Source organism: Centropristis striata, chromosome 1 (genome assembly GCF_030273125.1).
Source record: "Centropristis striata isolate RG_2023a ecotype Rhode Island chromosome 1, C.striata_1.0, whole genome shotgun sequence".
In the NCBI taxonomy this organism is placed as follows: Eukaryota; Metazoa; Chordata; class Actinopteri; order Perciformes; family Serranidae; genus Centropristis; species Centropristis striata.
Genome location: NC_081517.1, coordinates 8,269,395 through 8,297,015, shown reverse-complemented (window position 1 = coordinate 8,297,015; position 27,621 = coordinate 8,269,395). Strand labels below are relative to the sequence as shown.

The following is a 27,621-nucleotide window of genomic DNA, read 5'->3' as shown; positions in this document are numbered from 1 at the left end:
TCAGTTGGTGCAAAGAAAACCTGAGTGGTAAATAGTGCAAATTTTGATTTTGGGGCCTTCTATTTATGCTAATAATATTGATTCTTGATCATTCACACACTCATTGTGACCCTGGCAGCAGCAGAACTCTGTTGACATGTTTTTGTACAAGAATATATCTTAAGAAAGATATGGTAACACTTTATTTTGAAGGTGTCTACATAAGAGTCACACAAGTCAGAAACATGACATGACAAGTATCATGAGCATTAATGTTACTTCAAAGTGGCATTAATGTTCATGATACATCCCATGTCATGTTTATGACACGCTCATGTCACTCTTATGTAGACACCTTAGAGTAAAATGTTACCAATATTAGTGTCAACAATAAAACTGATAAACTGATAACTAAACAATCTCCCTCTAGCTCCTCTTTGCTGGGTTCTTATCTGATGCCTATGAATGTGGCAAATTGTCAAAGAAGTGATGATCTTAAAAATCACATGATCTGATCAACTGAGGATGTAGGCAATTTTACCATCATGAGGAGATGATTTAGGGAGAAAAAAAAACAATTTGGACAAAAAATTACTTAGGTGATTATTTTAACAGTGTGACGATATATAAATCATCACTCGTACATGCAAAAAAATGAAATAAAGCATGCATTGGGGCCCCAATGCATGCTGGGTGTGCTCTCTCCTGAAGTCTACAGCAATCTTCTTTGTCTTCTCCACATTCAGAAGGAGATTGTTGTGGGCAAATATTGTCATTTTTACTCAACTACATTTACCCGACAGCTTAAGTTACTTGTTTTTTTTTTGGGTCAAGATTTAACATTAAACCATGATCAATTTAAAGTGATTATGTAATTAAACCTCATAACAGTATATTAAGTAGTTAAAATGGGCCCTACCTTTAGAAAATTAAAACACAGTTTACATAAATGCATCAATTATAATAGTAATCTTATAATATTTATAGAATATATAAAACAATCTGAGTTTGTCCATTCTGCATAACGAGTACTTTTACTTTTGATACTTTAAGTACATTTTGATGCTGATACTTTTGTACTTTTACTTCAGTAGTTTTGAATGCAGGACTTTTACTGTAGTGGAGTAATTTCACAGTGTGGTATTAGTACTTTTACTGCAGTAAAGGATCTGAATACTTCTTCCACCACTGCGCGTTATGTTATAAGAGCTTATTATTATTAATTAAAGTTTTATTATTCTCTGTCACAGACACTTTTTCACACTTAAAGCTATTTAACCGCACTAACAGTCACAGATGAGACAGTTTCCTAGATATGTGTCTGTCTCTTTAAGAAACACAGCGAGGCAGATGTGAGGAAGTGAATAAAACTGACTTTCGTTTCCTTCGTGAAAATTGTATTTATACCTGCAGCAAGTACTGAAGAAAGAGGAACTAACAGCAGCAGAAACCAAAAGTATCACTGGGACAGACACACAGAGGGGCTGCGAGTGTTTCTGACACTCAGGTGGTCCAAACTTTTCGTTTTTGTGCCTGCGAGAGACATGGTAAGAGATTTTAAAGTGTTTGTAAAATGGTCTAAAGAAGGACTTGTTGCTAGGTAGGTGTGTTATTTAATGGTGTGTGTGTGTGACAGGTAAATAAACCTGAAATGTCTGGCTGATATTGCTGCTACAAGTACAAATTAAGAAACGACATTACATGTATGTTTCAGTAAAAGTCATTTTAGGAGTTGTCATACAAAATAACGAGGGTTTGGTGATATCAACAAGTACAATAACAGATTGTTGGAGTATTTCTTGCCACGTTGGGAGTGAAGAATACCACAAAATGGAAAAGCACCTACATTTAAATAAGTTCAGGAGGCTACCCTATGAGGAAAACCTTAATAATTAAAGTTGAAAATGACTTTTGTGTCAAGCAGCCTACATACTGCTGTCAGTGAGTGATATGTAGTGCGCCTGTATTGTGATGTTTACGGTAAATTCATTGCAACTGCTCCAAGCGAGCTGACATGAAGCATAAACACTTTACTGTCATTCTATTTCACTTTTTTCACTATAAAACTCTTTCCTGCAGAGAGGAGATGAAGTATTGACTTTACATGAACAAACGCACGTCAAAAATAAATAAATAAATTACCTCGCTCCAAAAATGTATTTGTTGTGGTTTTCAGTTTTCAGAATAAAGTGCCCCACAACCAGGCCCAAATACCAGATAAATATGGAAATAAGATGAATTGCATGATATTCACAGAACTATTCATTGTGGATTTTTCTTTTTAATAAAATGCCTTTGGATATAGACTGTACAGTAAAATATTACATTATATTAAAATGTATTGAAATTAAACTGTTTCCATTCACTTATTCCACTTCAAATACATTCTAGACTCAAGTATCTTCTCGCAAACTTACAGAACTTTTCACTGTGGAAATTCATAATAAAATCCCCATGGATATTTACTGTACAGTAAAATATAAGTATTAAAAATTCATTTAAATTAAATTGTCTGTTTCCAGTCACCAATTCCACTTCAGGTTCATTCTACAGGACCTCAGGTATCTTCTCAAAAACAGGACTTTTCACTGTGGAATATAAGAATAAGATGTACTTTGATATTTACTGTACAGTAAAATATTACATTATATTAAAATTAAACTGTTTCCAGTCACTAATTCCACTTCAGATACATTCTAGAGGACCTCAGGAATCTTCTCGCAAATTTACAGAACGTTTCACTGTGGAATATAAAAATAAGATGCACTTGGATACTTACTGTACAGTAAAAATGTGATATATTAAACCTTTTATTATGCATTTCCACTGTGAAAAGTCCTGTAAGTTTGTGAAAAGATACCTGAGGTCCTCTAGAATGTACCTGAAGAGGATTTAGTGACTGGAAACAGTTTAATTTTAATTTATTATTAATATAATGTAATATTCTACTGTACAGTAAATATCAAAGTGCATTTGATTATGAATTTCCACAGTGAAAAGTCCTGTAAGTTTGTGAGAAGATACCTGAGGTCCTCCAGAATGAACCTGAAGTGGAATTAGTGACTGGAAACAGACAGTTTAATTTTAATATTTTTTTAATATAATGTAATATTTTACTGTACAGTCTACATACAAAGGCATTTTATGAAAAAGAAAAATCTACAGTGAACAGTTCTGTGAATATCATGCAATTAATCTCATTTCCATATTTATCTGGTAAGAGTTTTATACTGAAAAAAAGTGAGAAATAATGACAACAAAGTGTTTATCCTTCATGTCAGCTCCCTCTGAGCGGTTTCAATGGATTTACCATAAATATCACGATACAGGCGCACTACATTATGTGAGGGCGGCTGGTTTAACTCCCTTGACCACAGTAAAATAACCCGAGGGTTTAGTGATATCAACAAGTACAATAACAGTATATCAGACACTTGAATTTATATTCAAGTATTTCTTGCCACACTGGGAGAGAAGAATACCTCAATATGGAAAAGCACCTACATTTAAATACGTTTAAAAGGCTTCCCTGTGAGGAAAACCTTAATAATTAAAGTTAAAAATGACTTTTGTGTCAAGCAGCTTACATGTGTAGTTTATGTATAAACACTGTGATGAGAGACCTGTGTTGTATTTCCCACTTTGGAGAACATGTGATGGCGCATATCCTCTTTTCTTACAATGTCGATTATGTTTATAAAGTTAAAAAAAGAAAGAATGAAGAGCTCCATAACATCAATGTCTACTGCAAATCATAGATGGATCCTATTGGGAAATCTTAGGTTACTAGAAATTAACTAAAAGAAAATACAGGCTAATAAATAAAAATGTATTCACATTTTGACCATATAAGGAGAAGAGAGAGCGTCAGCAAAGGAGGAAGGATATTATATTATTTTTTTCTAACAGAAGAGAGGAGAGGGCAGGGTATTTTATTATTTATTTCATATTTGTGACATTAAAACATATTAAATATTACATGGTGTTGTGTGTGTGTGTGTGTGAGTAAATGTACTTAATTACATTAAACCACTGCAGGTACCTCACAGTATTAATGTTACAGAAACATTTCAGAGCTTGATTAGATTGGATGTTTGCTGTGATCTGCTGGCTGATAAACAGGTGTACTTCTCCTTTTGGACACTAGATGGAGGCGTCTGATCAAGAAGATTTGATTGAGCAGCATGTAGCGCCTCCTAATGGAGCCATTAATGAAATGCTGAATGTGGGAGACGGAGACAACATGCAGGGAGAGGTGAGCTCCTCATAACTCCTTATAACTCCTTATAACTCCCCATAACTCCTCATAACTCCAGACTATGTGACCCTCCAGTGAAAGCTCAACACTTCTTCATGAGGGTGATTAAATACCAGCTCAGCTGTTCTAATCTAATAGTTGAATAACTTTTACCCCCTCCTCTCCTCAGATGGAGGAGTTTCTGGGCCCACAGGCAGAGTACAACGAGGAGGAGGAGGAGCGGAAGTACTACAGGAGGAAGAGGCTGGGAGTCATCAAAAACGTCATTGCAGCCAGTGTTGGAGCCATGATTGTGTACAGTGTTTACATGGGTGAGTCTGACTGGAGGGAAGACATTTAAATCGACAAACAGACAGACAGACAGACAGACAGACAGACAGACAGACAGACAGAGACACAGACAGACAGACAGACAGACAGACAGACAGACAGACAGACAGACAGACAGACAGACAGACAGACAGTGATTCTTATTTGTTCCTTTCAATCTAAGGCAGGGGTCTTAAACTCAAATAACCTGGAGGCAGTATCAAAAAGACACAAAATTACTAAAAAAAAGACACAATTATTTTAAAAAGACACAAAATGACCAAAGAATACACAGAATTACCAAAAAAGACACAAAATTATTTTAAAAAGACACAAAATGACCCAAAAAATACACCAAATTATTTTAAAAAGACACAAAATTATTAAAAAAGACACAAAATTATTTTTAAAAGACACAAAATTATTAAAAAAGACACAAAATTATTTTTAAAAGACACAAAATTTAAAAAAGACACAAAGTGACCCAAAAAATACACACAATTACTAAAACAAGACACAAAATTATTTAAAAAACACACAAAATTACCAAAAAAAAGACAGAATTACCAAAAAGACACAAAATTACTTTAAAAACACAAAATTACCAAAAAAGACATAAAGAGACACAAAATGACAAAAAAGACAAAAAATGACAAAAAAGACACATAATGACCAGAAAAAGACACAGACCCAAAATGACAAAAAAAAAAATGTCAAAAATGACCAAGAAAGCACACAAAAAGACACAAAAGTGAAGAGAGCCAGAAATAATGGTCTGAGCCTTGGAGATAAAAAGCCTTTCTTCATAGAGCTGATGAAGATTTTATCATTTTACAACACAGCCTGAACATTTATTCCAGTTAGTTGTTGTTTTTAAGACTGAGATGTCCAAACCAACAGAGAACATTAAAGGAAAGTTCAGACTCAATCAAACATTATTTTGGAGTCTGTCTACATTAAAACTCTGCAGCTTCCTTAAAAACAACAGATGCTGGTTCACCTTTTTACATCTACCATCAGTGTTTGCATCAAATGTCAGTTTATCATCCAGGACAGTGACAGATATTAATATATTATATATATTTATATATATTTGTACCATTGCACTGCTGCCACCGGCTCCCTTTAATCAATCTGTTTTCTGTGTGTGTGTGTGTGTGTGTGTGTGTGTGTGTGTGTGTGTGTGTGTATGCTGCAGGCCTGCTGCAGATGCAGCTGATCCTCCACTATGACATGACGTACCGCGAGGTGAAGTACAGTAACCTCGGCCTGCAGGATATAGACCGCAAGATGCTGATGGGCATCAACGTCACACCCATCATCGGCCTGCTGTACACCCCCGTCCTCATCAGGTACACACACACACACACACACACACACACACAATGAAAATATTTATACCAGGGGTCTCAAACTCGCGGCCCGCAGGCCAATTCTGGGCCTCGTGACGATATTTTGTGGCCCCCACCTTGATATGTAAGTTTAATGTGAGTTTTATATGAATGGCACTTTACTGTGTTGTGTGTGGAAGGTCCCTTTAATAACTTTTTTTTGGTAATTCTGTGCCTATTATTAAGTAATTTCGTGTATTTTTGGTAATTGTGTCTTTTTTTAGTAATTTTGTGTCTTTTTTTGGTAATTTTGTGTCTTTTTAAAATTATTTAGTTTTTAGTTTTTTTCGGTCATTTTTTGTCTTTTTTTAAATAATTTTGTGTCTTTTTTTGGTCATTTCGTGTCTTTTTTGGGTCATTTTGTGTCTTTTTTGGTAATTTTGTGTCTTCTTTAATATTGTTGTGTCTTTTTAAATTATGTTGTGTCTTTTTTGGTAATTCTGTGTATTTTTTTTTTATCATTTTGTGTCTTTTGTTGTTATTTTGTGTCTTTTTTTTAAAGTAATTTAGTGTTTTTTCAGTCGTTTTGTGTCTTTTTCTAATTTTGTATATTTTTTATATTGATATATCGCCCAGCCCTACTTTACACTACATTTTAGATTTATATTTTGTTGAACATTTTTTAATTTATTCATACAGACTAAAAAAAAATCATATTTTCTATATACTTTTCAGTATTTTGTAATACCGTTAATGCAAAAATACCCTGAAATATCGTGAAAATATTTAGGGCCATATCGCCCAGCCCTATTTTGACTTAAATTTTGAACAGTGGGAGGATGTGGAGATGAGACAAACAACTTTATATAGTCTATGACTCAAAACAGTGACATCACAGTGGCTACGTCTACTTCTTTTATACGGTCTATCAAAAACAACCTTCCTTTCTTCTTGATGTCCTTGCTCTGCCTATATTCACTCTGTAATAATAACAACCTATTCTATTTTATCTCTCTGGAAGGTTTCTAGGTACTAAGTGGATGATGTTTCTGGCTTCAGGAATCTATGCGCTCTTTGTGTCAACTAACTACTGGGAGAGGTACTACACCCTGGTTCCATCAGCCGTAGCCATCGGCGTGGCCATTGTGCCGCTCTGGGCCTCCCTGGGGAATTACATTACAAGGTGAGTAACAGGATGTGGCGGGGTCATCGGATAATGAGGTTTTTATAAGAGGCGGAACTGGACCCCCATACGTCAATGCACACAATGTAGTGAGGCCTTATACCTTATTTTATTGAGTGTGCTTGAAAGAGCACACTATAGACTATTCACCGAGCTTAATCCTAGATTTAATTCTTCCGTTTCTTCCGTGTTTTTTTCGGTTGACTGCTCCTCCCAGAGTTTTGGTCTCACATACGCTAAAAAGGTATCAAATGGACCGGCTCGGCCATGACAAGTGTGCTATGACTTTTCTGAAATCCTCCCAATGTTACCCTATGGAGAGGCTAGAGTGGAGGACAACATCGCTAGAGTGCAGAGAGAGAAAAAAAATTGGATACTGCCCTCGAGGTCGCAAATGCCACTCTAATTAGACACAAAATGACTAAAAAAGATGTAAAATAACCCAAAAAAGACATAAATTGATGGGAAAAAAGACACAAAATGATAAAAAAAAGACAAAAAATGACAAAAAAGACACAAAATGACCAGAAAAACCCACAAAATGACAAAAAAGACACAAAATGACTCAAATGAAGACACAAATTGACAAAAAAGACACAAAATGACCAAATTGACAAAAAAGGAAGTAAAATGACCAAAAAAAGACAAATTGACCAAAAAAGACACAAAATGACCAAAAAAAGACGTATAAAGCGCCGTAAAGTGCACATTTAAATAAAAAAACATCTTAAATAAAAATAGCCTATGAAATAAAATAGGCAAATCTTTTTCTGAAATACATATATCTATATGTGAAAAGAATAACAAACATTACAAAAGAACTAAATATGACAAACCCTAGTAAGGGCAGCATTTATATATAAAGAAAATAAATAAATTGAACTAAATCGATACATAAGATATGGTCTAATTCCATATCACATTTAAATGTCCATTTAAATATCAAAGCAGGACCCTTTAATCAATTAATGGTGGTTATTCTTTAACAGATTATTCATTTTTATTAACATAAATAAGTTGATACAGTACTTCCGGAGCTCAGACATTAATTTTATATCAAGGAAAACGTGTTGTCTTTTAAAAATCTTAAAGTGAAAGGAGAGACTTTGTGTCAGTGAGAAAACCAAAATACTGAAAAAGAATAATCATCCCCTTCAAGTGAGTGTTTTCACATCTGTTCACAAAGAGGCGTAACAACAACAACAATACCTTGTATTGTCGCGATCGATGCCAGCCTCAAACAGTTTAACAGCCTCTTTGTTGTGCAGCATGTGATGGTCAAACAGATTTTTTTTTTGCCAGCACGTTCTTCTTGTTATTTTGCAAAGCTTTGTTTTGATTTTGTGCAACCACGTCGCATAGAAACACAATTACCTCTGTTCAATTGTTTTTTATTTCTGTCTCAAAGTGTGGAGTTTCTATAAACACTTCCTATGTCCCTCGGACACAATATAGGAGAAATGTAAAAAAAAACATGATAAAATATATTTTGTTGGTGAGATGTACAGATTATGATATGAGTATTATACATAGTGCAGACAACAGATGGACACATTATGACTGAATAATAATATGAAAATCATAATATGTAAAAATGAGCTGCACACATTATGACCTTATGGCAGTGATATGAGATTGGTGATAATAGTTCCATAATATCTACAGTCATAGAAAAAATGATTAGATCAGTTTCTTGTTCATTTTAATGTCTGGTACAACTAAAGGTACATTTGTTTGGACAAATATAATGATAACAACGAAAATAGCTGGTAAGAGTTTAATTTAATTATTTAGACATTTAACATGGTTTTATTGATAATAACCAAAATCATAATGACCAAAAAAAGGCACAAACTGACTTAAAAAGACACAAAATGACCAAAAAAGACCTTAAATGGCCCTAAAAAGACACAAAATGACCAAAAAAGACACAAAATGACCAAAAAAGAAGTAAAATTACTAAAAAAGACACAAAATGACCAACAAAAAGACGTATGACTAAAAGAAGACGCACATTGACCAAAAAAGACAGAAATGAATAAAACAGACGTATAATGACCCAAAAAAGACACAAATTGACCCAAAAAAGAAACAAAATGACCAAAAAGGCCAGTTGTTATCATTATATTTGTCCAAACAAATGTACCTTTAGTTGTACCAGGTATTAAAATGAACAAGAAATTGAAGAAAAAAATGGTCTAATATTTTTTTCCATCACTGTATGTGTGTGTATTTTCAGTAAAGGCTTTGAATAAACACCTTCCTGATTGTACAGTACTTTAGTTTAACTGTGTCTGTGAATGTGCAGGATGGCGCAGCAGTACTACGAGTACGTCAACTACAGGGAAGAACACGTACAGGAGCAGAAGAAGCTTCCTAAGGGAGCGTGCCACAAATACATCATTATCTTCCAGTCTGTCTTCAACATCATCTTCCATGTGAGTCTGTAGCCAACTTTGGTTCACTCGTGTTATAATTGAGTGTACTTAAACAGGGCTTATTCCTGGATTTTATTCTTCTGTTTCTTCTGTGTTTTTTTCGGTCGACTACTCCTATTTTGGTCGCCCATACACTAAAAAGGTATCAAATCGTCCGGCTCGACCATGACAAGTGTGCTATGACTTTTCTAAGGGTTGCGAGAAATGGTTCTTAAATTATTCTGCAAAAACATGGCAAAATATCCTCCCAATGTTACCACAGGAAATTCTAAATTAAAAAGACAGTTTGCAGAATCAAACCATTAAATTATTAAAGGCTAGAGTGGATGACATCATCGCTGGAGTGCAGAGGGAGAGAAAAAATTGTCAAAAAATACATTTGGAAACTGCGCTCGAGGCTGCAATAGCCACTCTACAGAAATAATTTATACAATGTCTTCACCCACACCCACACACACACACACACACACACACACACACACACACACACTAACTGAAAACTGTCAGTTTACACTAACTGATCAGTTTTATACAGAAACTGACAAGTTTCACACTACTTTCAGACAGACAGACACACCCACACACCGAACACACACACACACACACACACACACACACACACACACACACACAGACACACACAGACACACACAGACACACACACACACACACACACACACACAGACAAACACACCAACACCTGCTTTATAGTCTTACATGACTTCCTCCTCTTTTCCATTTTAAAAACAGTTCAAATTGTAATCTAATAATGTATGGGTCAGAGTCAAGCACACTCAAAATTTCTTTAGAAATGTTCTAGTTCATTTCATGTTGTGTTTGGTGTTTAACAACAGTGAAGAAATGTGTGCACTGACTGAGTTCTCCTGTCTTTTCTCTTTTCCTCATCAGCTGAGTTTTGTCTTCGCTGAGTTCCCCATGCGATTCGTCCTACATGATTACCTGCGGGACAGCAAGCATGTTCTCTTTAACGTCAACTCCTGCGGTAAAGACACGTCCCTTCACCTCCACTGATCAATGATTGCTATAAAAAAGCACAGGGCAAACATCTATGTAGGCCTGTCACAATAACACAATTTTTTTTAGGACGATATATTTTCCCAGAAACTATCACGATAAACGATAGACAGCATTGTGGATTACATCCTTTTCCACAGCAATGAATTTTAAAATCTCAAGAATATTAAACATTGAATTGAAATGTGGGAAATAAATATTAAAACATCCTAGATAAATAAAACATGAATAAATAAACTACAATCAAAACTAATAAATTAGTCTCTCCGGCTCTGTTTAATTTATATATAAACAGCTGTTTCAGAGTTGTTTTTGTCAATTCCTACTGCCTGTCAAACATTTGCAGTATTACTGAAAAAGCACAAAAAGTCTGCGTTATATTCAGGGTTCGTACGGGTGCTTGAAATCCTTGAAAATGCTTGAATTTAAAAGTTGTATTTTCAAGGTTTAAAAGTTCTTTGATTTTGGATAAAGTGCTTGTAAATGCTTGAAATTCTTACTGTATTTCTCTTGCAATCTGGCTATATCCATCTATAGACTATAGATAATCATGTTCAATGTATAAAATAATGAGTGGCCTATCTGAAATGAAGACCGTTCCTCCTAAAAGTGTAACACCAGGTTCAGTGAAATCTCCCCCTTTTAGTATGTAAATACTCATCCAAAACATGCAACTTACAACAGGTGTAAGATACTGGAAAAGCTGGAAAATTTACCTTGAAAAAAGCTTGAATTTGACCACTGCTAAAGTGTACAAACCCTGAATAATGCGTTCACTGTAAGAGAGGCGTGGCTCCTTTAAGAGGCAGGACAGTCAGTGCTAACAGCCTAACAGTTAGCTCTGTAGCAGTACAGTGTGTATGTGCTGCAGCAGCATGTGTTCACTTAGCGACCTCCGTTTGTTTACAACAAGCACCGGACACTGTGCACAGTAAGTGATGCCGGTTTGTTTACGATCAGCGGTGGACACGTTGTGTACAGTTAGCATGCCGGTTTGTTTATAATAAGCGGCGGCCGCTGCACAGTTACAACACTTATCGAGTCCACAAAAAGATATCGTGTCCATTTTTATACATCGAACGATAAGTCGAAATAGTAATTATCGTGACAGGCCTATATATCTATATGGGTTTAATACATTTTGTACAAAAATATATATAAAGAAATTATGGTTTTTAGGCCATATTGCCCAGCACTATGTCATAGACTTATGGTTTCACAGAAAACCAGTTTCATAGTTTTTTATGAAGTAGAAGTACAGTGCTGGTCTGTAAACATACTGTTTTGATCCACTTTTAGTAGTCAGCGAGGTGCTAAAAGAAGCACCAGTTGGCCGTCCAAAGCTGCTGTGAAACTAGTGAAGTGCAACACTTCTGCTCACGCTGAAAGGTTTTTTGTCCTGGCATACCGAACTTGGATCTCACTTCTGTCAATATGGCTTCCTTTTTTTGTCAACAACAATTGGGGGGAAGGAGAACTGCAGAGAGACTCACACCACAACAACATGACCACAGAGAACCTCTTTAAAATACAAAACCAGGATCACAGCTGCTGCTTTGTTAGCTGTTAGCCATTTGTAATGTGTTGTAATATTATTTCTATAAAGCAGAGACGCAGTGTGTGTAGGGCTGGGCGATATGGACCAAAAGTCATATCCCGATATATATAGAGGCTGAATAACGATATACGATATATGTCCTGATATTTTTATCACAAAGTGAGAGCAAATGTTCAGCCAAAGTCCAAGTTAAATATGACATGTCACATGTAGTTTTATTGAAACCGTTTATTTAAGTGAACATAAATGCTGTATAACAACAGGAGTACCTTTTTAAAAAAAAATAAAAAAAATCAATGCTCCATAAAGTGCACATTTAAATAAAAAAATATGAAATAAAATAGGCCAATCTTTTTCTGAAATAAATATATTGATATGAGAAAAGAATAACAAACATTACAAAAGAACTAAATATGACAAACCCTAGTAAGGGCAGCATTTATACATCAATCAATCAATCAATCAATCAATCAATCAATCAATCAATCAATCAATCAATCAATCAATCAATCAATCAATCAATCAATTAGACTTTATTTGTATAGCACACAGAAGTGTAACACAAAGTGCTTCACATAAAAAAGGAAATAATAATAACAACAGGAAACACTGGAGGCAGGTTAGAAATGAATTAGATAAAATTCATAAAAATAAAGTAAGGTAAGATAAAATAAAATAAAAAACAAAAGTGAATAATAATAATAATAATAATAAAAAGTAAAAAAGCTAGATAAAAAGATGAAAACAATAAATAAATAATTTAAATAATAAAAGTAGAGCATGGTAAATATATATATATATATATATATATATATATATATATATATATATATATATATATAGACTAATAAATAATAGCAAATAAATAAATAAAAGAGAAGATGCTGTGACACTAAGATGCATGAGCAGAAAAATATTCAAAAATGGTTTTCAAGTAAAAGCCAAATTAAAAAGACTTATGTCTTAAGTCTTTAGTTTTCTCTTAAAAATATATAAAGCAGCATGGAGCAACGATCACAGCACAAATTTGAACTATATTGAAAAAATATAAGAATAATAATATATTTTATAATAAAGGATTAATATATTTTTTATATCGATTTATCGCCCAGCCCTAAGTGTGTGTATTACAGGCTTGAGGTCTGATTAATAAAGCGTGTGTCAGTCTAAACCCTGCTGGTTGTCTCCCGTCTCCTCCTCTCTAATGAACCCTGCTCTTGGTCTGACAGGAGCAAACATCAGCGGAGTGATCCCCGGCTTCAACACCACCGTGCTCACCAACCTGCCTCGCTCCATGCTGCTCATCCAGGTGGAGAGCGTCCTCATGGGCTTCGCCTTCCTCTCCATGATCATCGTAAGATACACACATACACACACACACACACACACACACACACACACCCATTCTTGTACTTCTATCTTTGTGAGGACCCTCATTGGAACAGTGAATTCCCTTGCAAGGTTATAATAGTTTTGGATTTTTCATTAGTTTTAGTTTTAATTTTGTTGTGAATTTTTGTTTTCAAATTCAGTTAGTTTTTGTTAGTTTTTAGAGTGAGCTTGCAGGTTTGAGTTGAGTTTTTACTAGTTTTAGTTTTTTGTAATGGGGTATTTGTTGGGTGGGAGTTTAAGAGAGGTCACAGTAAATTTTGCCTTAATTTCCTTTGTCTTATCCGTCTTCATTATGTATGAAAAAAGTTGACAAAGATGAAAACAAAAGACATTTTGACTAGACAATACAGTTTCAGTTAATTATCTTTTTTTTTTTTTTTAAACTCATTTTTATTTTTATTCCAGTTAACAAAAATGTTTTTTCAATTCTAGTTTTCCTTATTTCATTTAGTTTTTGTTAGCTATAATAACCTTATTACCTAACCCTTAACCTAACCTTCACCATCACAACTAAATGCCCAACCCTAACCCTAATACATGGTTACCTTTACATAAACCTAATTGTAACCTTTAACCCTTAAAACAAAGTCTGAAATCTCAAAAAAGCCTTTAAAGAAGTGAGGACCTGCCGAAATGTCCTCACTTTGCAAAAATGTCCTCACTCTGTTGGTTAAAAACGTGTTGTGGTCCTCACTATGTAGGAAGTACAAGAACACACACACACACACACACACACACACACACACACACACACACACACACACACACACCCCAGCATGCACTGTGTTGAGGTTGTTTGTTGTGTATCAACCTGTTTCTCCAGGGAGCTCCTAGCAGAGATTAGAGTGAGGTATCCAGAGGAAGCAGCAATAAGCTGCTGGTCCTGGTGGTAACCATGAGCTCTAACTGCCAACGGCCAAAGTAATTTACCTCCACTATGCAGTTATCACAGCAGACGTTTTGGCACTTCATAGTAGGAAAAACACAGGTGAATATAATAAAACCACCACTGGCTCCGTGAAGTGTTGCAGTGAGTCAACATACGCAACGTCCAGACCTTCTGCTGTCATTTATGTTTTTAACCCTATAAAGCCAAATGTATCATATTTGATTCACACGCACACACACTGGTTCCAATGGTGGATCCATCATTGCTGCATGAAAAATTCATTTCAGCAGATGTTTGATGTTGTATTATAGGCGACATAGGCGGTCGCCTAGAGCGCCATCTGCTGGAGGGGCGCCGCCAGTCAACCTCGAGGGAGAAAAAAACAATAATAATTTTTGATGCCTATTGTCGCCCTCCCTTCGTGTTCTGTCGTGAAAATTATAAATATTAACAAAATAAAGAAACAGATAAACAATGACATTTTTCACTTGTGGTGCTGAGTCACGTGACGTGTGGCCATTGCCTTGCCCCCCTTTAGACGGTCAGATCGCTGTCACGATATGTTTTGATAAATCTTGTAAGATGAAACCGCCGTCAAAGCTCTCCGGTGCGCAGTATCGAAAGAGAAGAAAAATGAGGAGGAGGAGAAGAAGTCCCAATCTGTTTTTAAATACCGTTTTGTGTGAAGACGTTTAATTTGTATTAGCTTGCCAGCTAGGTTGAAATGAAGCAACGCTAGCTTAACACAGTTAAGCACATTTTGCACTTTCATTGTCTCTCTTGTCTCTAACTTTGTTAGCGTCTCCAGCTGTGCTTCTTTACAAATTTACTTGTAAGTTAATAATTATATAGACAGACAGTTGTATTATATAGCCTGGTTGGCACCATGGGCAAACAAAAACAAAAGCTGCCTTTATCATATTTAACCCTCCTTAGTCCTCCCGTCGACCATGCACAGGTGGTCCTCAACCTAGAATCACGTTTGTACAACAAATTCATCCTCTTCAACACCTTTAGTGACAGCAAGAGATGAAGAAAGGTTGTTTTTTTTTCTTCGAACAAAGTGAAACAAGCAACACTCTCAGATCCACATTCGGTGCAATTTAGAGCAATTTAAAAGACTAGCTTGAGAAATGGATTGCTGTAAATGCACAGAAGATTGTATTGGTAGATTGGCTCATGTGTTTATCCCAGCTTGGCTCTCTATTGGTATTTGCAGCTCTTAAGAAGGATACAAAGGCAGATGCAGTGCTTTGTGTTTGCTTATTTTCTCCTACAATAGGCTGCAGAGAACGTACAAAACAAATCAAGTTGTTGCTGTCTGCTGTTCCCCACAGTTCCTGGTGCTGTGCGGCGCTGCCTACCGGCCCACAGAAGAGATCGACCTCCGCAGCATCGGCTGGGGAAACATCTTCCAGCTGCCGTTCAAACACCTGAGAGACTACCGCCTGCGGCTGCTCTGCCCCTTCTTCATCTACAGCGGCTTTGAAGTGCTGTTTGCCGTCAGCGGATTCTCTCTGGTACTGTCAATCAAGTCTGGTTGTTACAGGATCTGCTTGGTTTTGTTTGTTTCTTTCATGATTTTCAAACTACCAAAACAGAAACCAAACACTTAGAGTGGCAGGCAGATTATAGTAATAAACAGAGGTGGAATGTAACTAAGTACATTTACTCAATTGGACTTAAGTACAATTTTGAGGTACTTATACTTTACCTGAGTATTACCATTTTATGCAACTTTATACTTCTACTCCACTACATTTATCTGACAGCTTAAGTTACTTTTCAGGTTGAGATATAACATAAAAACATTATCAATTTAGACATAAAATGACCAAAAAATACAAGAAAAGAAGAAAAAAAAACTCCACAAAACTACCAAAAATATGCAAAATGTCTATTCAGGGACATAAAACAACTAGACAGAGATATTAACTATAAAGATGCTTTTAAGGTTCTTTACTTTAGTATTTCCATTTTATGTAACTTTATATGTCTACTCCACTACATTTCGAGGCAAATATTGAACTTTTTACTCCACTACATTTAGCTGACAGCTTTATTTATTTTACAGGTTGAGATTTAACATAAAAACATGATCAATTTAGACATAAAATGACTACCTAGAGACAAAAAACAACCAAAAAATACAAGAGAAGAAGAAAAAAAATCCTCCACAAAACTATTCAGGGACATAATACAACTAGAAAGAGATATTAATCATAAAGATGCTGAAAACTGACAAAAAAAAGAAGTAAAAAGACGACAAAGGGGCACAAAACTACTACAAATAGATACAAATTACACAAAAAGATGCACAAAATGTCCAAAAAAGACATTAAAGAGACGTTTTATAACCAATTTTAAAGTTATTTACTTGAGTATTTACATTTTATGTAACTTTATACTTCTACTCCACTACATTTTGAGGCAAATATTGTAATTTTCACTCCACTACATTTATCTGCTAGCTTTAATTACTTTACAGGTTGAGATTTAACATAAAACATGATCAATTTAGACATAAAATGACTACCTAGAGACAAAAAACGACCAAAAAGTACAAGAAAAGAAGAAATAAAAGCCGCTACAAAACTACCAAAAATATGCAAAATGTCTATTCAGGGACATAAAACAACTAGAAAGAGATATTAATTATAAAGATTCTGAAAACTGACGACAAAGGGGCACAAAACTGCTACAAATTACACAAAAAGATGCACAAAATGTCCAAAAAAGACATTAAAGGGTTAAAAAGAGACGTTTAATGACCAATTTTAAGGTTCTTTACTGACGTATTTCCATTTTATGTAACTTTATACTACTACTTCACTACATTTAGAAGTAAATATTGTACTTTTTACTCCACTACATTTATCTGACAGCTTTAGTTACTTTACAGGTCGAGATTTAACATAAAAAACATGATAAATTTAAATTGATTCGACTTTTTAAAAAAATTAAACATCATCAAAAAATATGTTTAGTAGTTAAGATGAGCCTCATGTTTACAAAATTAAAACTTTTAACAGAAATGCATCAATACAAATAACCCTATAATATATTTGGAATATATAAAACAATCTGAGTGGGTTCATTCTGCATAACGAGTACTTTTACTTTTGATACTTTAAGTACATTTTGATGCTGATACTTTTACTTCAGTAAGTTTTGAATGCAGGACTTTTACTGTAGTGGAGTAATTTCACAGTGTGGTATTAGTACTTTTACTGCAGTAAAGTATCTGAATACTTCTTCCATCACTGATAATAAGGACGGTAAATACATAAAATCTACTGTGTAAGTTTAATCTAAGTTCTTTCTGTCTTCCTCCTCAGTCCTATGGCGTCTGTATTTTGGGCCTGAAACAGCTGTGGCTCCTCATAGTCGTCTATGGGCTCTCCTGCTCCATCTTCTCCTCCCTGTCCCTTTGCCTCCTGCGCCTCCCTCGCTGGGTGTGTCTGGTTGCAGGAGCTGCTGTGCACGCGGTGCTCCTGGTGGCTCTTCTTTCATATTCGTATTCTGCAAATCCAGACAAAAGTCTCCGTAACGACACAGAGCAGTATCTGGGCCCTCTCCTGCTGGTCTCAGTGCTGTGGGGACTCGGCACCGCTCTGAACAAGACTGGCGTCAGCAGTGAGTAACAACGAGGGTCATAATGTTTGGACGTGGTCTAGGGCTGGGCGATATGGACCAAAAGTCAAATCCCGATATATTTAGGCTGAATCAATATACGATATATATCCTGATATTTTTATCAGCATAATTTTGTGTCTTTTTTTGGTCATTTTGTGTCTTTTTTTTTGTCATTTTGTGGCTTTTTTTGGTCATTATGTGTCCTTTTTTAGTAATTTTGTGTCTTTTTTTTGGTAATTTTGTGTCTTTTTTTTAGTAAATTGTGTCTTTTTTTGGTCATTTTGTGTCTTTTTTGGTCATTTTGTGTCTTTTTTTAGTAATTTTGTGACTATTTTTGGTCATTTTAATACTGCCTCCAGCGGCCCCCAGGTAATTTGAGTTTGAGACCCCTGTTTTATATTGTATAAAAGCAGTGGATGAAGTTTCCTGGGCTGAAAAGTGACAACAATATAGAAGTGGCTTTACTGCATTCTTTCTAATGGTCAGCAGGGGGTTGAAAAAGAAGTCTGATTATATATGTGTGTGTGTGTGTGTGTGTGTGTGTGTGTGTGTGTGTGTGTGTTAGCTCTGCTAGGGATGCTGTACGCTGAGGAAAAAGAGCGTCTGGACTTCGTCTACACCATCTATCACTGGTGGCAGGCCATCGCCATCTTCATCGTCTACCTCTGGTCCAACATGCCCATGAGGGTATCGTCATTTATATAAATATTATATACATATATATTACTAACAGGATCTTTTTTATCATCAATCAGCGGGCTTATGTAGTAAGGTGCCAGCTGATTCTTTTGTTAACCCGGTTGTGTCCCTCTGTCTCAGGCCAAACTCTCCATCCTGTTGTTCACCCTGTTACTGGCCTGTTATTGTTACTGGCTGATGGAGCGTCGACTGGCAAAGAAAGTTCCCTTCAGACTGCCTCGCATCCCCCGACCACGCCACAAGGTACCCAACCACTGTCACTCACAAACAATCATAAAATATTTAAACAAACTGGCATTTAATAATAATAATAATAATAATAATTATAGTAATAATATTAGTATTAACGAATCAACTTTATTGATAAAATACTTTTTCAAAACCAAAAATTCATAGCATTATGTATACAGCAAATAATACATTTTTTTGTGTTTTGTTATTTTTATCATAAAAACATTGGCATTATATAAGCAAATCGACATTTGATAATCATTAATAATCAATAAATGTTTCAAAACAAAGTTACAAATATAATATATAATATAAAAATACTCACTATTTATAAAACAGACAAATAATGTTAGCAATGAACTGCCCTGATGACTGCACTGAGGGAAAAATAAAATCAAATAATTAAATTAAATTAAACAAAAACGATAATAATAAACAGATAAGACACGTTGAGAGTAACTAAAATATATTGGAAAGTGTTAAGCTTCTGAAAATGAATGAATATTTGGTAGTTGTGATCAGTTTATTTAAAGGTTTAACTCAGTGAAAATGGAAAATAATATTAATTAGTAATATAATGGCATTATGGGGTTTTTTTGCACATCAATTTTGTCCTTTTAAGACATCAGAGTAGGGCTGGGCGATACGGACCAAAAGTCATATCCCAATATATTTAGGCTGAATATATATCCTGATATTTTTATCACAAAGTGAGAGAAAATGTTCAGTCAAAGTAGTTTTAATGAAACCGTTTATTTAAGTGAACATAAATACTGTATAACAACAGGAGAACCTTTTTGAAAAAGAATCAAAGCTCCATAAAGTGCACATTTAGATTTAAAAAATGATCTTAAATAAAAATAGCCGATGAAATAAAATAGGCCAATCTTTTTCTGAAATAAATATATTTATATGAGAAAAGAACAACGAACATTACAAAAGAACTAAATAAAATAAATAAATATGACAAACCCTAGTAAGGGTAGCATTTATATATTAAGAAAGAACAAAACTAACTATGGTCTAATTCCATATCACATTTAACTGTATGCAGTCTTATAGGGCTTTTTTGATTTTTGAATCCTGTTCATGTATTTTCATGTCTTTGTAAGTTATTTTGTGTCTTTTTTGGTCATTTGTGTCTTTTTTTGTCATTTTTGTCCGTTGTTGTGTCTTTTTTAATTATCTTGTGTCTTTTTTTTGGTCATTTTCTGTCTTTTTTTGTCATTTGTGTCTTTTTTGTGTCTTTTTTGGTCATTTTGTAGCTGTTGTTGGGTCTTTTTAGTCATTTTGTGTCTTTTTGTCATTTTGTGTCTACTGTTGGGTTTTTTTCCCCGTTATTTTGTCTTCTCATTTTGTGTGTTTTTTGGTCATTTTGTGCCTTTTTTTAGGTAATTTTGTGTCTTTTTGTGGTCTGCTTCATTTTTACGTCTGGATGTGATGAAGAAGCCATGCTTTGGCGCTTTTGGAGACTCCAGAGGGTTAAAAATATATCAATTTATCGCCCAGCCCTATATCAGAGCATTAAAAAAAAAAGAAAGCAATATACAAGAGTTAAACTTGAACCAGAAAACCTGCTGAGTCATGCAGCTCAGCTGGGAACAGCCAGAAAAGACTTCATGGATCTTAAGAGACATAAAGAAAGAAAGTCTTTTTATAGTCACAGATTTATTTTAAAGCTTTTTACGGGTGACTAAAAAAGTGAGCAAACACATTTTGACTGGAGAGAGAAATTCTGTCTGGTTTGTGTCGGCAGGTCAAAGGTTACCGCTACCTGGAAGAGGACAACTCTGATGAGTCAGACTTTGATGGAAGTGAGGAGGATGATGACGAGGATGACGGGGAGGAGGAGAGAGAGGATGAAGAACCTGTGGCGGAGGAGAGGGGAGCAGAGGGCCGGAGGGAGGAAGGAGGCCAGGGAGCTGAGTCACCCCGAGCCAGGAGGAGAGGGGCCGAGAGGGGCCCCCGCCGCAGACGGGAGGAGGAGGAGAAGGTGGAGGAGGAGCGGGAGGGAGGCTGAGAGAGGAGGAGAAAAAGGAGGGAGGAGAGAGAGGAGGAGAAACAGGAAGGAGGAGAGGAGATGGAGGACAGATGGAGAGGAGTCAGAGATCATGACATGACATGATATTTATACTTCCCTTTATGCTGCACTCGTACTTCAAACATTTTCTGATATAAGTTTCATTATGAAGCTCTAGTTGTTTTCCAAAAGGTACAAAAATCTATAAATAATACTTTTGTTTTTCTCTTGTGCTAAGGAGTTAAATGTAATCACGGTTCTTAAAAGGTAGCACACACTGTTTAACTCATGGGTCTCAAACAATTGTGGCCCTCGTGACGCTATTTTGTGGCCCCCACCTTGATATGAAAGTTTCATGTGAGTTTTATATGAATGGCACTTTAGTGTGTTGTGTGTGGAAGGTCCCTGTAATTACTTTTTGTGTTGAAATTTTGTGTCTTTTTTGGGTCATTTTGTCTTTTTTTAAATAATTTTGTGTCTTTTTTTAAACAGTAATTTTGTGTCTATTTTGGGTAATTTTGTCTTTTTTTTTTTTAAATAATAATTTTGTGTCATTTTTGGTAATTCTGTGTCTTTTTTGGTCATTTTGTTTCTTTTTTGTTAATTTTGTGTCTTTTTAAAATAATTTTGTGTCTCTTTTAAAATAATTTTGTGTCTTTTTTTGGTCATTTTGTCTTTTTTTTTTAGTAATTTTGTGTCTTTTTTAAGTAATTTGTGTCTTTTTTTGGTCATTTTGATACTGCCTCCAGTGGCCCCCAGGTAATTTGAGTTTAAGACCCCTGGTTTAACCCACGTAAGGCAGGAAAGCATTATCGCATTTCTACTATTAAAACCGGGGGTGCTGTTGCATTATTCTACCATTTTCTACCAAAACCTTCATTTTGTAGTATTTGTAGTTTTTTCCACCTATTTTTGGTCTCTTGGCCAATGAAATGCATCAGAATACATGTGGGAGTGTCGCAATGCAACATTGGACTTTCCCACTTATGAGAAGCATTTTCTGGTATAAGCTTTCATTAGAAAGCTTTAATTGTTTAACCAGTCAGCGTTCCTTGACCCATATATGGGACATGGAGGTGTTACTACACTGTTGGAGGTGTTACTACACTGGTACGCTTATGTACAAAAATGTGTTTTTCAGCTAAAAAGTCCCAGCTATAAAGATCTGCAGAACTGTAATAAAAAAATATTCAGGTGGACAATAAAAAACTATTTTTTCACTGTGTTTCAACTTCCATCACTCAATAACAGCAGCACTAACAGTTATTCTGACTCTTTGGAAATAAACTCCAGAGTTACCTTTCAAATGTGACCAAAACCAGATTTACTCCAAACTATTCACAGCTTTCAATTTACATTTTCAGTGTTTTTTTTTTTTTTTTTTAGCCGTTTTAACCCTCTGGAGTCTCCAAAAGTGCCAAAGCATGGCTTCTTCATCACATCCAGACGTAAAAACAAAGCAGACCAAAAAAAGACACAAAATAACTTAAAAAAAGACACAAAATGACTCAAAAGAGACACAAAATAATAAAAAAAAGACACAACAACAGACATAAAATGATCAAAAAAGAAACAAATGACCAAAAAAGACACAAAATAACAAAAAAAGACACAACAGACACAAAATGACCAAAAAAGACATAACTAAAAAAGACACAACAACAGACACAAAATGACCAAAAAAAGACACAAATAACCAAAAAAAGACACAAAATAACTAAAAAAGACACAAAAAGATACAAAATGACCAAAAAAGACACAACAACAGACACAAAATGACAAAAAAGACACAAAATAACAAAAAAAGACACAAAATAACTAAAAAAGACAACAACAGACAGAAAAAAAGACAGAAAAAATACACAAAATTACTTAAAGAAAAGACACAAAATGACTTAAAAAAAAGACACAAAATGACCAAAAAAGACACAAATGACCAAAAAAGACAAAATGATTACAAAGACACGAAAAGACATGAAAAGGATCCAAAAATGCACAAAAAACTCCAAGACTCAATAGAGTTAAGGTTAATTTGCAGGGACGCTAAGGGGTTAACTGTAATCTCAACAGTTGTCCAAAAGGTACGGAAATCTTAAAAGGTAGCACACACTGTTTAAAACATGAATACAACAAAAATACTTGAGTTTTCCTCTTGCTGTGGCTCCTATTCACCATTCTGACAGTAATTACAGAGAGCAGAGCAGGTGCTATGGAGAAAATCGATTCTGTAACATAAAAACTAGTTTCATTTAAAAAAAGAAGAAGTGTCCTTCTCTGAAAAGAAAGAAGTGAAAGTGTCAGAAAAGCGAGCGAGGGATTGATTTTATCCTGAGGGTGAAGTGTGTTTGGATGGAGTCATTTTTAGAGGCTGGTCCTGCAGCGTGAGCAGCCACAGCTATATTTGCTCTTCTCTCTTTGTTTACTTCCACCCAACACCAGTTATTATCAGAAGCTGGTGTCACACGTGTCTCAGTCCTGACGCAGCTCGCAGGAGGAGTTTAACTTTAGCTTTCTGCAGAAGTTCGATCTGAATGTACGTGTTTGCTTTAGTTTAGTTCAATAAACAACAGGTACAGGATGCATTTTGGTACAAAGAGGCCTCAGAGATATTATATTTATTAACACTATGGAGTCTTATCGGGCTATTTTGTCCATGTTTGAATCATTTTCATGTCTTTTTGTGTCCTTGTAAGTCATTTTGTGTCTTTTTTGGTCATTTTGTGTCTGTTGTGTCTTCTTTTAGTTATTTTGTGTCCTTTTTTTGTCATTTTGTGATTTTTTTGTCTTTTCTTGGTAATTTTGTGTCTGTTGTTGTGGTCTTTTTAGTTATTTTGTGTCTTTTTTGGTAATTTGTGTCTTTTTTGTGTCTTTTTTGGTAATATTGTGTCTGTTGTTGTGTCTTTTTTAGTTATTTTGTGTCTTTTTTGTCATTTTGTCTCTTTTTTTGTTCATTTGTGTCTTTTTGTGTCTCTTTTGGTCATTTTGTGTCTGTTGTGTTTTTTTTAGTTATTTTTTGTCTTTTTTGGTAATTTGTGTCTTTTTGTGTCTCTTTTGGTAATGTTGTGTCTGTTGTTGTGTCTTTTTTAGTTATTTTTTGTCCTTTTTTTGGTCTTTTTGTGTCTTTTTTGTCATTTTGTGTCATCTGTGTCATTTTTTTTCTTTTTGTCTTTTTTTTTTGTCATTTTGTTTCTTTTTTAGTTATTTTGCGTCTTTTTTTGGGTCATTTTGTGTCTTTTTTGGTCTTTTGTGTCTTTTTTGGTCATTTCGTGTCTTTTTTTGGTCTACTTTGTTTTTACATCTGGATGTGATGAAGAAGCCATGTTTTGGCACATTTGGAGACTCCACAGGGTTAACTTTAAGCTTTTTTGCAGAAGTTGGATATGAATGTATGTGTTTGCTTTAGTTTAGTTCAATAAACAACAGGTACAGGATGCATATTGGTACAAAGAGGCCTCAGAGGTATTATATTTATTAATACATGGAGGGTGTTTAATGAAGTTATCTACAATCCAACAACAAACAACAGCTGCTGCCATTTTGCACTGGTGACGTCATTCAAGTTCCTGCCAATGAATTATGAGCTTAAATTCAAATTCCAAAAAGGGATGCTGTGTAAACTGAAATAAAAAAAGGAGAGATAAGATAAACAGTTTGGTCTCAGTGTTTCTACTTAGCAGCTGTGAAATGAACCATATTGTTACTCACATTGTTAGCTAACTAATGTTTAGCAGGTATAATGTTGACAGTGTTAACTAGTGGTGGCCAGATGAAGCCTTGAAGCTTTTCATCCAATTGGTTGAAAGAAAAAAAAGGTTCATTTCTGGAGGTTCCATGTGCACAAAACCCCTGCTGGGCTGTAGGCGAAAAGTCTTGTTACTCAGTCTTGTCTATAATGTCCACGCTGGTCTCCAGATCGATCCTGATGCTTTTCCAGGGCCGTCAGTCGCTCCTTGATTTCATCCAAAGTGCGGTTTGTGATCACAGTCTGAGTTCTGATGTATCTAGCCATCGTGTCAATCATTACGGCCAAAGAGAGAGGTGTCCATGTGTCTTTTAAATCCTTAAAAGTATTGTTACATTTGTTTCAATTAAATGTGTCAAAGTGTTAAAATTCAAGCTGATTTTGTCCTGATTGTTTTGTTTGTGCTGAATCATTGACTAAAGATATTTTGACACGTCAGTAGGAAAAGCAGTGATGAGGGCTGTGATGGAACAGGCCTATTAATCATGAAAAGTAACTGCACAACAAGTATAAATGTACAATTTACAAAACTTAACTTTATCTACTTCACATTGTTCTCTTCAGTTCAGGTACTTTTATCAGACATTAAGGTTGAAGTTAGTTAATATATAGTTTATTCTGTTAAAGCAATCAGAGTAGGACATTCTGTCTTACCCTGGTAATAAACCCCAGTCTGTAGAGCAGGGGTCTCAAACTCAAATTACCTGGGGGCCACTGGAGGCAGTATCAAAATGACCAATAAAAGACACAAAATGACTAAAAAAGACACAAAATTACCAAAAAACCCACAAAATTACAAAAAAAAGACACAAAATTACAGTAAAAACTAAATTACTTAAAAAGATACACAAAATGACCAAAAAAAGACACAAAATGACCAAAAAAGACACAAAATGGCCAAAAAAATACACAAAATTACAGTAAAAACTAAATTACTTAAAAAGATACACAAAATGAACAAAAACGACACAAAATGACCCAAAAATGTACAAAATGACAAAAAAGACACCAAATTATTAGAAAAAGACACAAAATTACCAAAAAAAGACACAAAATTACTAAAAAAAAAGACACAAAATAAAATAAAAAAAGACACAAAATAAAAAAAAAATGCATTAAAATGACATGACATAACATTTCCACTTCTTGCGGGAACAACAACAGGGCAGATAATAAACGGTCCGGTAGCAGCTGCCTTTCTTTCTGTTAACATCGTCATAGAAACAGGTGAAACAAAGCTCCAGCTGGAGCAATAAAGGGACCTTCCACACACAACACGGTAAAGAGACATTCATATAAAACTCACATTAAACTTTCATATCAAGGTGGGGGCCACAAAATATCATCATGAGGGCCACAATTGGCCCACGGGCCGCGAGTTTGAGACCCATGCTGTAGAGGATATATAACAAAATATTTGTAATGATTCTTCCCTCTGACTCTTCACTGAGCTGCTTGATGTTGCATTGATCCCTGTAAAGTTGTGAATGAATGTTATATTATGTAACAGACTAACAGTGTGAATCTCTCAACACCTTTATATAATCTTTACATTGAGCTGAAGATTGTGTGGAAGTTACCTGTTGAGTCTTGACCTACAGTATCTGTTGACTGGTGGGTGGTGTACAGTCACTCTCACTTTCTATCAAGCAAGTGGTGTCAAACAGCATTGCCATGGAAACGTTGATGTATGACCAGTGCAAAAAATAGCAAAACTTAACGACTTTCATTGCAGTTATTGTGACAGTTTAGTTACATAACCAGACATAATTATATAAATGTCTTCATTAAACAAGTACAAACACTATGATAAACTTGAGAAAAAACATTTCAGAGTAAAGTTTTGTTTAAGCTGTAAAAAAGAAGAAGAAAGGGCAATTTACACATAAAGCATCAGTGTTCTTGTGTTAAATTACTAATATTTATTATAAATATTCGGTTATTACAAATACCTTAAGTTGTATTCAATCTTGCCAATCAAAATGTTTATGAATTATTGAACCAGATACTTTTTTAGTGTATGTGTTAAAAAGAAGAAAAAAGTCGAAGTCTCGAAAAAAAGTTAAAATAACGAGTAAAAGTTGAAGTCACAAGAAAAAAGTCAAAATGGGAAGAAAAAAGTCAAAGTCACGAGAAATAATTCAAAATGAGAGAGAAAAAAAGTCGAAAATCACAAAAAGTCAAAATAATAAGAAAGAAGTTGAAGTCACAAGAAAAAAGTCAAAATGAGAAAAAAAGTCGAAATCATGAAAAAAAGTCAAAATGAGAAAAAAAGTCGAAATCATGAAAAAAAAGTCAAAATGAGAAAAAAAGTCGAAATCATGAAAAAAAAGTCGAAATGAGAAAAAAAGTTGAAGCCACAAAGAAAAAGTAAAAATAACAAGAAAAAGTCAAAATGACAAGAAAGAAGTCAAAGTCACGAGAAAAAAAAAATCAAAATGAAAAAAAAATAAAAGTCAAAATCGTGAAAAAAAAGTGGAAATGAGAAGAGAAAAGTCGAAGTCAAGACAAAAAAGGCAAAACGAGTTTTTGCATATAAAGTGGACTCATTTTCAGGTTCATCCTTGTATTTTGGGATTTCTACTAGAACATGTTTTAATGTTGAAAAATCACATTATTTTATACAGTCTGTCTGAATATACCTGTATTCGCTTTCTGTCTCAAATGCTCCATTTTAGCGCCTGTCTCTTTAAGCTTCAGTAAAGTTTACAGTCTGTTCGGGTTGTGATATACTTTTTGTAAAAATCTGTTTTCACGTTGATATTAAAGAGGCTTTTTTTTGCAAATTCTTTTTAAAAAGGCCAAATTATATTGACCATGATTTCATGTGTAAAAGCAACAAAAGGGTGAAACATCAAAGGGGATGAATTCTTTTTATAGGCAGTGTATGTGTGCACTCTCACAGGAATGACTGGATGGAC

General features: G+C 34.8%; 1 protein-coding gene across 1 annotated transcript; it reads left to right on the top strand.

Moving 5' to 3' along the window:
- Window positions 1–1,324: 1,324 nt before the first annotated feature.
- On the top strand, window positions 1,325–22,178 carry unc93b1 (unc-93 homolog B1, TLR signaling regulator). Its single transcript, XM_059342139.1, has 13 exons — window positions 1,325–1,526; window positions 4,127–4,234; window positions 4,407–4,548; window positions 5,745–5,898; window positions 6,899–7,060; window positions 9,369–9,498; window positions 10,408–10,501; window positions 13,321–13,445; window positions 15,710–15,892; window positions 17,711–18,008; window positions 18,574–18,695; window positions 18,828–18,950; window positions 20,695–22,178. The coding sequence occupies exons 1-13, from the start codon at window positions 1,524–1,526 to the stop codon at window positions 20,956–20,958; spliced, it is 1,908 nt and encodes a 635-aa protein (XP_059198122.1). The 5' UTR covers window positions 1,325–1,523; the 3' UTR covers window positions 20,959–22,178.
- The last annotated feature ends 5,443 nt before the right edge of the window (window positions 22,179–27,621 follow it).

Coding starts and splice junctions, on each gene's coding strand:
- unc93b1 (XM_059342139.1), top strand. Junction 4,549..5,744: donor TGTGTACAGTGTTTACATGG/GTGAGTCTGACT, acceptor TGTATGCTGCAG/GCCTGCTGCAGATGCAGCTG. Junction 18,009..18,573: donor GAACAAGACTGGCGTCAGCA/GTGAGTAACAAC, acceptor TGTGTGTGTTAG/CTCTGCTAGGGATGCTGTAC.